Source organism: Clytia hemisphaerica, unplaced genomic scaffold (genome assembly GCF_902728285.1).
Source record: "Clytia hemisphaerica strain Z4C2 unplaced genomic scaffold, Clytia hemisphaerica genome assembly, whole genome shotgun sequence".
Taxonomy (NCBI): Eukaryota; Metazoa; Cnidaria; class Hydrozoa; order Leptothecata; family Clytiidae; genus Clytia; species Clytia hemisphaerica.
Window position 1 is genome coordinate 236773 of NW_027103418.1, and position 15491 is coordinate 252263.

Consider the following 15491-nt stretch of genomic DNA (forward strand, 5'->3'; position numbering starts at 1 on the left):
CAATATAATTTTTTTTCTCAAGGCAATTTAGTCTTTGGAATAAAATTGAAAATCGAAGTCATAAAACTTTGTATCAGTTTGTGAGGAATTTTCTTCATAGAAAAACTGTTCCGCTTTTTTTCTGGACACACTTCTAAATATTTGGGTTCTTTTTCTTTGGTTTATGGGAGTTTATTTTATTTATTTTTATTTTTATCATCATTCCTTTTTGATCTCATACATGAAACTTTCTTCCAGTTTTGTTGAATTTTTATATGAATTTTTTTTTTGTTGTCCTCCTAAAATTTGTAAATTAACACTAAAAAAAGTTGATTTCTATATATTAATGTATAGAATAAATTCTTGGCAAGAAAATATAGTAAAAAATATTCTTTAATACAAACTTCGTATTTAATTTTACGATTTTCGTCCCTTTGTGGTTTTTAATATAGAAGAAATGAAAGCTTCTTGTGGCAAATTACTTGTGGTACAAGAGACCATAGTTCCCATTCGTTTCCAAAAAATTTTTAATGAATGGATGGAATTATAAAATTTTGCTAGCCTTGTAACAATGCCTTGTATGGCTCATTTCTTAATGAAGAAACAATTTCAGGTAGTCAACAAACGGTAAACCCGATGGTGATAAACCATGTGATCCACAATATCTCGATAATTTTCACATTTTCTCTATCAACAAAGTCTCCATTAACCCAAGGCCAAGTCAAACGGTCTTTCTAGTCTCTTGAAAAAATATTTTGCCTCTCGGTAGTAATTCAAACGCTGGCTGGTTTTAATTGACATTCATCGTCAAGCTAGCAGCTATGGATAAATAGTGGTAAAGCCTTGTCTGTCCTCTCTTACTAGAGCTCACCATCCATAAGTAGACGTGTATAAATTTTTATTATATTTTTCCATTTCATGCCCCCTTCTTACAGACTCACTGGAAAAAATGGCCAAAATATTGTCCCCAGTGGAAAATTATACTCTAATTTTTGTCCCCGCTGAAAATAATCAGATAATCAAATCCTCACTACAAAATAATGTGCCATTTTTTACATCCCACTGAATTCCCAGGCTAAAAAACAATGGAATTCAAATCCCCAGCTATAAAAAATATCAATGGAATATCAATCCCAATCGAGTTTTGGTCCGCTATTTTCACCCCCATTCGTAGACGATGCTATCGTCCGTATAATATATTATTATGATATAACATAATTTGTATATTATAAAACGTAATATGTTTCGCGGCGGATAGAGTCTGTGTTTACGACAACAGCTACTCCCGTAAAAAATTCCCGTCTTCACGTTTGTTCCTCTTAGATGAAACTCGTCTTAGACTATAGCATAGTCTACCCCATTCGCAGATACGTGATAAAATCCCACCGGGTCTGTGAGAAGGGGGTGTCATTTTGTATCTCAAGAATATGGCAAAATCATTAATCCTCAGTAACATTCCAATCTCATCCCAGAGAGCCACTTGCACCACTTTTCGATTTTACTGATGGATGGGTGCGGCCTTTCGTGAGTGCTTTCATAATCAAACAAAAGCGAACTAAGGGACTGGTGTCGAGTTTGTTAACATTCATGAATCATTCTTCAAATGCGAAGCCATAGCTTGTAAACCGATCCATATCGTTTTGCAATTTTCCATCATTAACTCAGGTTCAGCCATGAAACCAACTTCCAACGTTGCATTTTTAGGTACCATTTCAACGAGGTAAGTGTAGGGTATGCTTAAGGTTTTAGAGGCCCAGTCTACACTGCTACCAGAATTCGGATCTGAAAAAATAAGTCAAAATTAAATCTATGGTTATAATGAGGGTTTCCAATAGGGATATAACTCGACGGTATAATGCCCTCTCATCGGGAATTTTAATGGCTGATTTTGGTTCGAATGTCTAGTAGATGGACGAGTTTAGTTTTGATACGGGGGTGTAAAGTTAAATGAATTTGTCAGCATATTGACTGACTTACTTATGAAAAAATATCGCTTTTAATTAATTTCTGGAGTGATGATTCATCCTACTTACACATAATATCATGAGAAGATCCTACTGTATACACCAGACCACTAACTTTCTTGATGGCTTCCACTGATAGTAATGCAACACGCTCCTAAAACAAAACATTGACATTTGAAGGGGTCATAAAACTTGTTTGAGTTAAGTCACTGTATATCTAAGTTTGTTACTCGGCCTAGGAAAGAAGCACTTTTTCTTTATTATTATCAAAAACATATACCATTTCATTTAGATTGGTTGGTTTCTCTTTCGAATGTCCGAAAGGTGTCATCCATTTTTGTCCAAAAGTATGAAGTGAGATGTAAGCAATAACTTCGTCTTTATTATCCGTTAAAAAGTTTACCAGTGCTTTGGATTCATTTTCCGAGAAAGGCTTTGGTCCTGCATACATTGTGAAACATGGAGTTTTAGGAGCACCAGGACCTATGGTTGAAATGTATCTCAATTTAAATGTGAACTAACTAAGAGCGTGATTGGTGTTTGTTCAAGTTCGTGATCTCTTGATTTAAGATTTTAAAGTGGATGATAACTTTATCTGGTACTCGATGTAGAAATTTTCTTCCGACACGCTAAAGCTCTGAAGGTCGGGAAAATATTATTGGCCCGCTCCTTTAGAGCTTTAGCGTGAGCGGCCGCCAATACGCCATCGGAATATCAGATAAATGATAACTAGACTGGCACGCCAGTCGGGCTGGAACGGTATCACGTGGGAAAAGTGAGCATAGGAGTTAGGTAAGCGTAGGAAGAAATTTTGTCGGCGGCAAGGACTGAAAGCAGCCTCTCACCAACTTTTTCTCGTTCTCCTACGCAGCTCCTAATTCTAGCAAACGCCCGCCGCCTTTATTTTCCCGCCCTCTGACATTAACAGACTAGTTTGCTAGTCTAGATGATAACGTGATCGGAAGGACCAACGTGATCAACCAGCAATTATCTTTTTATATTATGAATACATAATTACAGTGTACAATTCGATATCTTTTCAAAAAAGTGAATTAAATTGCCCCTTTTAAATTTTAAAGTCGCCTTATACCTTTTATAAATGACAATTTCTTTTTTTTGCAATTCCAATCTACATGTACAACTTTATAAATTTGCTGATAGACGTAAAACTTTTGAAAGTGCATCTTAGGATGAAAATAGTGAATTAAGGGACTGGGCTCGAGTTTGACCACAACATTAATCTATTACCTCCCCAATTCGAATCAAAGTTTCGATTAATATCAACACCAATACAAACATCATCTTTCTGCTCAAGATAGATTTTCATTTGTTCTTCAGTGAATGACCTATTCTTGCGCCACATTCGTGTCGTTGAATTCTTCCACGTGTAAACATATCCATCAGGATTTAAAACTGGAATAAGGACCCAGTCATACTTCGAAACTGTATTCGCAGTATTTGAGGATCTTGCAATCTGTAAGGAGAACAAACAAATAAGTGTACTGCCACATTCGTTATCTTGACTTTCCCTGTTTTCCCCTTCGAGTGTGGAAATTGATACACAGAAGCTTACAGTCGCACTTCTCAGCTGTGTTGAGATATGTGCCTATATGATTTCTGTAGATATAATTCAATTATTATGTCATTTGGGTAGTCAGCCTTTTCAGACTTTCCGCCCGTCTAGATAAATGTTAAAAAACAAATTTTACTTGCATGGCTGAGGTGGTTGAAAATAAACCATACTCAACAAGCCTACAAACGACTTGTGGTCCCTCTTGTTAATACTGGTTTGTGGAGCAATCTCTTTGACAGCAATAGAAAATTCATTATCGTATTTGTATTAAACCCGTAATAAATTATAAGCTTGTTTACATTAAAGCCTGCTTATCAAGGGACTAGAAACTATCGATATTCTATTACAACACGTATCCCTGGGGACGCGCTTGGGTAAAACGGCTATTGGGTATGTGAGAGCCATAAGGGTTACCTTTTTCTAACTCACAAAGGTCCCTCAGAGGAGTAAAAAGCCATGGAAGAATAAGTCAGTGTCCATAAGGATTCCGTGAAACTCCGAAATTGACTCACTCAAAGGGTCTTACATAAATTTTTGAAATTTTGACCAAAGTTTTATAATTTTATTGGGCTGAAGTATTGGATCGATAGTCTTTTATGTTTTAAAAACACAAAAATAAAACTAGGTTCCGGTGTTTATAGTACTCTCGTTTCAATTGATTTATAAAATGTGAGCGGTCAGCCTTTCCAGACTGTCTGCCCGTCTAGATAAATGTTAAAAAACAAATTTTTACTTGCGTTAACTTAGTGAATGTTAAGAATTGACCATATTCGATAAGTTTACTAACGACTTGTGGTCACCGTTTTTTTAACTAGTTTGTGGAGCAATCTCATTCATAAAATCATCTATCATTTGAGTAATGATTGTTGCCAGGGACTAGAGATTTCAGAGATCATTTATTAAAATACGGAGCATATTCATTTTAAAAAGCAATGTGGTCCATCCCAGCTGGCACACAACGTTGTTTCAACGTTTTTTCAACGTCCATCTAACGTTCACAACGTCCATATAACGTTAGACGAACGTTGAAACAACGTTGTGTGCCAGCTGGGATAGCCCGGGGTTCACTTGAAGCTTTTTGATAGACTGGATGGCGCGATTAAGTGGCCCGGTAGTATATGGTAATATGTTTTTGCTTAGGCGGACAGTAAAACAGTCCGCCGGGAGATTTTAGTTGTTTTTGGAAGGTAAAAACAGGCAATGTTTTTATTTGAGAATAAGGATTGCAAATCTGTTATTGATGGTTGTTTCTCATTTTTGATTATCTTTCAACTCCAAGTAGTTTTATTGTTATTTGGATTTTTAACATTTTCTCTCAAAATGGCGACCTCGCCAAGTGCTCCTAGTCTACTTTACTGGACTCAGCGTCATAAAAAAATATCGAAAAGCAAAGTTCAGCCAAAAGTAGACTCTAATCTATGTGGTCCATAACTACATGTTCTATTACATTAGGTAAGCAACCGTCACTTTGAATAATCTCTCAAACATGAAGTTAGTGTGAATTGCAGACTTCTGTAGATATACTTCTATATACACGAAACTATATAAGAAACCATGTGTAAGAAACTCTTTTCACTAGAGGGTTAGCAACAGCCTAACATGGGGTAACATTTAGGTAACACGTAAGTTGTTTATGTATTTGCACTTTTGAGAACGGTGGACTGGCTGAAGCGATTTGGAATAACCCACAGTTTTGACCTTTCAAATTGAGGACGGTAAAAGTATAATCAAACAAAGAATGACGAGTACACAAACAAGTAGACTGGAGTCGTTTATAATGCGTGTAAATACAGTGGTGTAGGCGTTATATGATATAATATACCCTGAGTATCAGAGGTTAAGTTATCAAAAAAAATAGTAACCTCTGAAGACAAATAATAGAAATTTTATCGCGCATGTGTCAATCTAATCACTGTAGAAAAAATCAAAGATGAAGAGCAAATATTACCATATTAATGTCTAGCAGACTGTATCAGTATGCAGTTTACTATTTACAAATTCCCCAGAAACCTCCAAGTGTAGTTGAAATGAGTTTATTTCGAAAGAAATCTTTTACATGATCCCCAAATGTATAACAGTAATTACTAAACTTTTAATTATGGAAATGTCACTTTAATTGAATCGAAATAATAGACAGACTTTATGTTATGATTCTCTATCACTGACTCTTTTTAGAAAGCATTGATGACTTTTTGTAAGCTGTGTTTTCAACGACGGGAATAAAAATATCGACTATGACGCTCATCCAAGATCTTGGATGGTCGTCATGGTTACTTTTGTCTTTGCTGATTGCGCGATGAATAGAATCTCGATTCGTCGGCACAGCGTAAATATATGATTTTGAGCTGTGCTTTTCACGGTAGATATAATACGATTATTGTTACGGGATTTAGTTTGTATAAACAAGACTGAAATTTGTTCCCTCCATTACTTTTGGCCCCCTTTTGGCTTTATTTCTAATATATCTGAATCAGTCGAACGATTGTCGAGACTTACCCGAGTAATGATGTAAACACATGTCGATACACTGACCCATTCTCTTGCGTGAGCTCCACATTCAATGACCATAGTTTTGCGTTTATTTTCATTGTCATTTTTTCTGATAAACTAAAAAAATTGATATCAAAGAAATTGAAATCAACAAGAAGTGGACTTTTTTTTTGGGGGGGGGGAGCGTTTGGGTGCTAACAACGAGATTGGTGCAAAGCCTTAAATTGGCTTTTTCACTTGCGGGAATGCGTAAAAATTTTAAAAAAATGCATGAATGCGTGAATCAGAAAACTTTGTGTGAAAAGAAATCGCGTGAATTGCGAAAGAAAATTGCGGGAATGCTTGAAAAAAAAAAAATGCGTGATTGCATGAATTGAAAGTCCGCTGGGGGATGGGCTCTCTAAGCTAACCAAAATATTTTTAACAGTAGGTTTCTTAATTAAGCCTTTACTCTCTTTGTTTATTGGGCTGTCCGAATCCCAGAGATTCGATTATATATAGCGTGTCATTCGGCCATTTTCTTACTTAATCGCACTTGCATTCTTATTTGTATCTAGTAAGTTTTCAACCACAGTCGAGTGTGATCCTTTTCCTAGATTTCTCCACTTACATTGTTCATCTCACATTTTGAGTGGTATATGAACCTACCGCCTTGCTCTCAATAGCTGAACGCTCTACCTTCATGCTAATAAAGTGACTACCAAATGGAGACTTACCTTAAATGCGTATATCTCTCTCCCTTCAAAGGTTTCTCCAAGGCTAATCAAAGACTTTTCGAAAACTTTGTTATCCGTGGTATTTTCGTTTGCTAGCTCTTTCAATTCTTCAACGATCTGTAGAAAATTGATTTTCAAGTTATTGATGAACAAGGCAAAAAGGTCATTAAAGGTTTAGACCAGGAACCAGAATACTTATTGCTTTACCTAGTGAGTCATTTTAATTCACATCACCAATCGAATGATAAATGGTTAATGTGGGCCTTCAAAAACACTGTCTCACTGAACACAAGAACAGTTATGTGGGTAAAATATAAAATATCAATGTGAAAGTTTATCTAGTCTTTTTTGGCTAGAGGCTATTGTCTTTCAGTAGCGGCCTGGCTTAATTTTCTTGATGGTGCAAACTATGAAATTGGCGCCCCTGGTACTTTTATCCTTACTTGCGCCCTCCATCATTAAGTGGAAATATTGAACTGTAAGAGCCGTGACTGGTTGAAAGTAACGCCCAGAGTTAAAAAACTTTTATTTATACGAAGGTGGTAGTAATGATAACTTGATATCTATTTCCTAGTTATAATTTGAAATGTCATAGTTTTCTGAACAAGGAAAAATGTCTAAAAATGCCTCAATTTATCGATTTATCTTATACCGATTTAGCACCAAAAAAATGGTGCCATAAAAAACATGAGCTTTTGATACTTGAAATGGAAATTTTATACCTAGCAAGTCGATTTGGTCTATAATTTTGTTTTCTAAAACTTTATTAGGAAAATTACCTAATAATCTTAAAACTTTTGCGCCGCTGGTCTTATTTTACTCGCTGGTCTTACTTTACTCGCTGGTCTGACTTTTTGAAGGTGAGCATCCTTTTTAACCCCTAGTGAATTCACAACACTTCTTTTGCTTTGACTTTTCGCGATTCAATGTTGAGAGTAGTTTTTAAGAAAGTCAAGAGAAAGGATGCAAGAGCGTAAAATAAAACGAAGCGCAGGCGAAAAAATTAATATTGCACTTATAGAAGGCGTTATAAATTTGTCGAAGGGCGCCAAGTCGCCCAATTAAACATCAATAAAATTTTGGCGCGCCCTTGAAAAGCTCTTTTGGCACCCCTCGTCGATCTTTCTGGGTGGTGCACTGTACAGCCTGCACCCCCTGCCAGGCCGCCACTGATTGTCTAGCATGGTTTTAGGCTTGAATCGAAAGTTTGGCTTATTTTTGGCTTTCTGAGCCTCAGTGTTGAAATTGTTCTAATTAAAAAAATAGCGTGTAGCTGAAGAAACGAGAAGAATTTACTTTATCAAATGTTTGAAAGTGCTCCAAATCGAAACCATTCCCCAAATCTTCTTTGTAATTTGTGTAAACTGTGCTGATTAATCCATTCTGCCCAAAAATCAGTAATACAAGAAACATTAGCATCTTTTTTCATGCTCTTTTCATTCTCTTTTTCCATAATGAACATCTGTTTCAAACCTTCTTCATATTGAATTCTTTCAACTTCGTGCACCACATTAGTTTATTTTTCACATCACATTCAAACAAAACAAACGACTAATGAACAGTTGCTCAATAAGAGTGAAATTTCTTTAATAGCCATATAATAAGGGTGATTCAAAAAGTGAGTTATAAAACCTGCTTTTTTGTCAACTCCTCATTAGGCTGCACACATCCCCTCTGATATGATTTGATATATAACAAAATAAATTCTGGGGATGCGCGCAGCCTAACTCCTCATAGATGTCAGAATTATTGTTGAAAACTTGAAGAAGCCTACAATCATGGACAAAAATTGTGAGAGAAGGGTAGAATATGAGCTTCGCCCCCTTCCCCCAGTGGAAAAGTCGGTGAGAAGGCCGTTCGCACTAAACATTGCCACTGGGGAAACCATTCCATTGTGTTTCCAGCATTTTCCAGCGTTTTTCTCAAACGATAATAATGTCCATGTTTGTAGACCTTTAAGATTTTTATATTTCAAAACTATTAGGAGTAGACAATTAAATACAATAGGATCAAATATCATCATTGGCAAATTTAAAATGTTTGAAAAGGTTTCTCTCGAAATAAATGGCCTTTTTTTATGCAGAAAAAATCTGTCCGAAAAAAGAAGTAATTGTCCATTAATAAGTAAGATCCAATATCATCGCATTGGCATTTTTAAACTATTTACAAAGGTCCAAGCATGAAAATCTTGTTGCAAACAAGTGTCTCACATGAAATGAGTACAAAAGTCATCTCATATCCCAAACCAACATTATTCTTATCCATTTATGTGTACAAATTGTACAAGAGCGGGGGTAAAGAGAACATTTTACTAGTAAAACAACTGGAATATGGAAATATTGATTTTGTAGCTGAGTAAACCACCCATTACGTAATGAAACAGGATGAGAGAGATAAACGTTTTTTTATATGTGATGTCATCATTTTTATGAAAAGAATTTTGTCGTTCGTTAGTTACCAACCCTTCTTCACGTTGTGGAGCATAATTTATCTATTCGTGTTTACTTTTTAAATAAATTGATAACATTGCAAAAAAAAGAGGAAAATCAGCTGACAATACTATAAATACTGTTAGGTGACTTTATTAATGCTAATGACTCATCACCTCATTGAATTACGCAATTGGCAGATAAATGATTATTGAAAAGCTAGAGGCAATACACACCTTTTTGACCGTAGCCGCTAATTGCCGCGTGGGTGTTTTGTCCGTTTTACTACCGTAAAACCGTCCCAGTCTTTTTTCGCATCTAAAGACAATAGGAAAAAGTATAAAAAAAGATTGGATCGAGTTAAGGGTGGTAAATTAAATTATAAAGTGGCACGGGCCTGACCGCGCGACTACGAAGAAACTTTCGATTTTAAAACTTTCTTATTTGGCTAAAAGTACTATGTTTAAAATGGTTTTACTATTGTAACAAGCACCTCAAAAAGCTCTTTTTATGGATAATTCTTTAGTTCTAATTTGAGAATTAGGCAGTACTTATCCCATCCCCTTCCTTTGAGAAAAGGGCAATGGTATGGTTGCTTGACCAGGATTGGGGATTGGGCAAATCAAAAAAGGCAACCCGCAAGGGTTGGGGAAAATTTTTAACAAAATAATTCGAACGAAGTAAGCGCAAAAAACTTGTGCTAATTTACAGGCTAATTTATTGTGGCTAAAAGTGTGTTTTAAGATGTGAAATTAGGGAAAGGGAATCCAGATTAGTTTAGTTCGTCCATTTGCCTTTGGATCAAATTCTACTCTAATAAAGATACTCCTTTTTTCTTAAAATACCGAAATACCAGACAGAAAAAAGGCCGATACCGTGTCACCGTAAACCTTGAAACCCGAAAAGGTGTATTCAAAACCTAGACCCTGTTAGTAGTTTACAAGACACTCCTGTCTCACAGCCCAGAGGTGGAAATTTTTTCCTCAGTGGGGTTAAAAATCCCAATAGAAATCCATGTAGGGATAGAAATTCTATTGTTCCAAGGTTAAAAATCCAGTTGGGATAATTTTGGTGTGCAATTTTTAAAAGAATTGAATTTCGAATGGAGATGAAATCATAGCTGATTTCCATAAGTGGAGCTGGGGTTCCAGCGGGTCTGTGATACAAGGGTGTTACAAGGAGTTATGACATTTCTACACTCCCTCTCATAGATTCGGTAATATTATTTTAGTCGTACAAATTCAACACTAAAACTCGATGGGGATATTTATCCCATGTTTGCCGAATTCCATTGATTTTCAAGTCAGAAAATTTGTTTATTTGATTATTTTTAACGGGGCACAATTTGAGTTTAATTTTGAGTTTGGGACGATATTTTGGCCGATTTTACAGTGGACGGGGGCCAAACCAGATCGTGAAAAGAGGGTGGATTGCTGCGAGAGACCAAATTTCAGATCTAGAATCGATCGTCTAAAGATCACCAAAATGTGATAATATATGACCTGAGATATTTGTCGGCGACGATGCTTTGAGTACCATAACTCCAAAAAGATGTTTTTCAGTGCGTTTATAAAAGAGATATAAAATATATTCACCCATACACGGAACAAAAATTTCACGCCATTTTCAATAACAATCGTGCACATCACTTTCTGTATTTTATTGACACAGCCCAGGGCACAACTCCACCAACACCTACCCAAATGATATAACGAGAGATAAACACTTGGACACAGGACTCAATGCTATGCGTCTGGAAAGTGTATACAAGACATACAAGGTAATAAGCGAGGAGTCAGTGGCATAAGTAAAGTGGTATAGCAAGTGCAACTGAGACTTATTGACTGAGAGTCAACTCAAGCAATCTGAAGCGATATATTCTGCTAAGAGTACAAGGGGTTAAACGTTAAACACTCTCTTCTAGGGTTATTTTTTCTGCGTAACAAAAAATGGATAAAAAAATCGAAAACTCTTTCTCTCGTTGAACGTACTCTTGATCATCGAGCTCTTGATATAAGTCCATTTTCAATTTCAGAATATCTTCCTTAAACTAAAATTGCGCAGGAAGAGACAATAGAAAAAAAGGTGTGAAATAGAGGTCTGGACCTTGCAGATTTAGTACCGAGCCTCCACTTTCACTTTCGTTCTTGAGTTCGCGGCGGCACACACGGCTTTTTTGAAAACACCACTTACTGTACCCCTTTGAGACAGCATAAATTATGTTTATAAATTTTAAACAATGTCATAAATAATATTTAGAGAGTTTCCTGGATTCTGAGTTTGATGGCTTCATTGGAATAACTGTTTCCCTTCAGCTTGGAAGGCAACTTTGTTTTGGTCGTCTCGTTTTCATGTGAACAATCTTTTGTCAAAACAATCAGGCCGATAAAGCAATTCGAAACTCTCCATTGTCCGGGGGTCCATTGAATCAAATTAGTTCAAGAGTTAGTATTTTAAAATATTAATTGGGGCTAATTAACGGTATAAAGATAGGATATGATAGTTTGCTTTATCCAAATAATGAAGTATCTTTACATATAATTCTTTATTACAACATTTATTTTTCATCAAAAATATTTGTAAACACCCCCGTCTCTAAAAAATAGACTGCGAACTTAGAACAACACGAACCCCGCGAAGAAGCTGGAACTGCTCGTGGCGAAAGTTGAAGAAATTTTACCAATATTTTATCTAAAATTCTTCATGAATGAGGGCTTAATTTTTGGATGTTTTAGTTTTGAATAATCTGAAGGGGTATTAGAAGAGCTCAGACTGCCTTAGAACGAAAATTCTAAGTTTTTTATCTGGAAAATGACCTTTTATTCTCTACTAGTGAATTAACTGATCAGCTGGGTCGACCCGACGGAAACTAAGAAAAGATGGCGTCTATTTTCGGAGAATCAGCCAAACCTTTCTGCTTCTTTGTATGAATTTTTCAACTTTTTGTCCGAACATTTCAGCCCACACGATTTGTTCATTTATCTTAGTTGACTACTATACTGAGACAATTTTTCTTTAATGTTTCCAATATTCTAAAATATTTTTTTGTCTGATGGAAATGGGACGGTCACCAAAAGGGACCCTGCCTTGGTTGCCAAACCAATTAGCTACACTTATCAACCCTTCAAAGTGAGGGAGACTGGTTTATTACTGTTAACCAGGAACGGATAACTCAAAATTTTGAACTGGTTGCCTTGATATTTTCACTGATACAGTTTTTTGACCTTTGATTGAGGAGCCTCTTGTTTCTTGTAAGCTTGCTGTAATTGCTGTATTTTTAGAACAAATTTGACAACTGGATGACGGACCGGCCAAATGAAACATTTTTTAGTCAGATGGGAGCTTGTTTGGATGCAGAATACCGTATTTGGTGTTACTTAAATTTTTTCTCAGTATAATTAGAGTATCTTTTAAGAAAACCTGATTATGACGTCATGATTGATGACGGGAAGTACAACAAGTTGAATATTTCGAGAAATATAAATCATAACTTTATGAAATTTGGACCATTGATAAAGTACATTCAGTACCGTGAGAGTGGGTAACTTGCATCAGTGGAGGCTAACATGCATAGCCCTCAAATGAATGACCTGGCTGGTCATTAAAATAATAACTATATTCAGCTCCGCTCGCAGCTCTACTCTACCATTTTTGTTTTGATTTAACTTTGTATTTTAATGACCAGACGGGTCATTCATTTGAGAGCTATGCATGTTAGCCTCCACTGATGCAAGTTACCCACTCTCACGGTATAGACTTAAACTCGTATATCAAGATTACGGGATTTCGAGTATGGGCCGATTTTACTTTCGTTTTGAGTGGTTTCATTTTCGATTTCAAGCCAACATCTTAGCAACAGGGTGCTCACCCATAGTTACAGGGGTTCGTGCAAAAAACTAAACATAGAAAATTTTTCAAATCCCCCATTTCGATTAATGCAATGAAAAATGAAACTTTTCTATGTTTCACTTTTTTGCACCTATTCTTCAAAATGACAGTATAGACCTAACTCTTCATACAAAAAATACGGGAAGCGCATGCTCAGACTTTGCACCCTATGCTGCACGCAAGCAGTTAAGCCAAAGTCCCGCAAAGGCGGGACAAAATCAGTTTTTTGAAGTTTGCAAAAAAACGCCACATAGAAGATTTTTCAAATTCAGTATGTGAATAGAGCCAGTAAAAAAATACAACTTATCTATTTTTCCTTTTTTTTGCAAAAGTTTTAGGAATGAAAATGAAGGGATAATGATAACAAATAGATGAAGGGTGGGATTTTACAGCCGGCTGTCGTGCAAGGCACTGAAAGGCCACGGGTGCCAAAAAGAAGGGCCGTTTGAAATGCGGCAACCTCATTGGTAGAAATTTGATAAATAGCTACGAAGGAGCGCTGGGAAGCAACCAGTAGAAGAGACCACTTTCGTTTTTGTTGCAGATTTCTATAAAAACTTCTCTCAGGGATTACTTGTCAATGTACATGTACACATGTGTTGTGTCAACTTGTCAGCATTGTATTGTTGTAAAGGGAAAGATAAAAGAGGTAAGACTAGCCTAGTTTCTAATCCTGATATAGGAGTCTAAGTTTAGACTGACATTGAGATGTTTCAAAAATTTTTGAAAGTATTTCCCAAAATTAATGACGTCAGCAGAAATTGCATGAATTCAAGTTTTTGGGATAAAATGCTGACATCAGCAAATTTTTAAATTAAAAAAGAAAAATTCTCCTCCTCTTGATGAGTTCTAATTTCATAAAGCTTCGAGTATTAGTTCTTGAGATATTCAACTTTTTAAATTATGACGTCATAAATAATAATTTTCTTAAAAAAACTCAAATTCTGCTGAGAAAAAAATTAAGTCACACCGAATACGGTATTCTACATCCAAAATATGCTTCCAAAAATGTATAGTATGTTATGGTTTAGGGACTGGAACTGGGGCAGAAAAATTAATGCAATTCTGGGATATGCATTTTCAGGGCTGCAAATAAGCGTCGGTCATCGGTCAATGTCCGACTGAAAAAGTTATTTGACCGACTGAAAATCTTTTGTGTCTGTCATGGTGTCCGAATGAAAAAACGAATAAACCATTAACTTGAGAGTTGAAAATAAATCTCTTACACCCCTGTCTCTTACTTAGCCTATTCTTTTAATACTCGCTTCCTTTGTAGCTTTCAGGGTGTTTCTAAGTCAACTTTTATCGACTTGCTTTCTTCGTTACTTTCTTTGTTTCTAAGATCACTTTTATCAACCCGCTTTCTTTGTAACTCTTTTAAGGGTGTTTCTAAAGTACTTTTGTCAACTTGCTTTCTTCGCAACCTTCTTTGTGTCTAAGATCACTTTTATCGACTCGCTTTCTTCGTAACTTTCAAGAGTGTTTCTAAGATCACTTTTATCGGCTTGCTTACTTCATAACTTTCAAGAGTGTTTTTAAGTTAACTTTATCAACTCGCTTTCTTCGTAACTTTCATTCAAGAGTGTTTCTAAGATCACTTTTATCAATTCGCTTTCTTCATAACTTTCAAGAGTGTTTCTAAGTTAACTTTTATCAACTCGCTTTCTTCTTAACTTTTAAGAGTGTTTCTAAGTTAACTTTTATCAACTTGCTTCCTTCGTAACTTCCAAAGGTGTTTCTAAGATCACTTTTATCGAATCAATTTCTCTGTTATATACAGTAACAAACTGTTTAAAGGTAACTTTTATTTTTCCTACTCGCTTTCTCCGTAACTTTAAAAAAAATATACACTGAATGACCGACAGGATTTTGAGTTTGACCGACAGGATTTCATTTCTGTCGGACATGATGTCCGATTGACTAAAAATATTTATTTGCAGCCCTGCATTTTAGTTACCCAAGGTGGGGGTGTTTTAAATAAAAGCCGCGATTATTTTGTTATTTTTGGCAACTGTAATGGTAATTTTTAAAATCAAATGCTGAATCAGCTACCGTAAGTTGGTTTTATCTAGACATCCCTTGCATCTAATTCCGACACCCTTTTTATCAGCTGAAATTGATAGAAAGGTCAAAACACTTTTTCTTTGCTTAATGGTGGTCAGAGAGGAATAATCCTTTTTAATCAGTGATTCAAGCGTTTATATTATTCCTGTCTCTAAAGAATGGTGTCTGAATTAGACCAGGGATGTCAATATTAGACCAACTTACGGTAAGCATAGGGGAGGGGCTTCAGAAAATGTGTCATCACAGGCGACTTTAAATACAAATGTAATAAAACTTTCCAGTAAAACGACAAAACAAAACATTCTTGAACTGTTACGAGTGCTCATCCAAGAAGGCTAAGATAACTTTTACGTTACTGACGATTTCCATTCATTTACTAGTTTAAGAA

The 15491-nt window shown here is 35.8% G+C and overlaps 1 protein-coding gene across 1 annotated transcript; it reads right to left on the reverse strand.

Moving 5' to 3' along the window:
- Positions 1-322: 322 nt before the first annotated feature.
- On the reverse strand, positions 323-8948 carry LOC136797762 (carboxypeptidase A2-like). Its single transcript, XM_067054353.1, has 7 exons — positions 8019-8948; positions 6723-6839; positions 6013-6123; positions 3192-3417; positions 2224-2426; positions 2013-2097; positions 323-1761 (listed from the first exon to the last, which is right to left on the reverse strand). The coding sequence occupies exons 1-7, from the start codon at positions 8139-8141 to the stop codon at positions 1565-1567; spliced, it is 1062 nt and encodes a 353-aa protein (XP_066910454.1). The 5' UTR covers positions 8142-8948; the 3' UTR covers positions 323-1564.
- Between the last annotated feature and the right edge of the window lie 6543 nt (positions 8949-15491).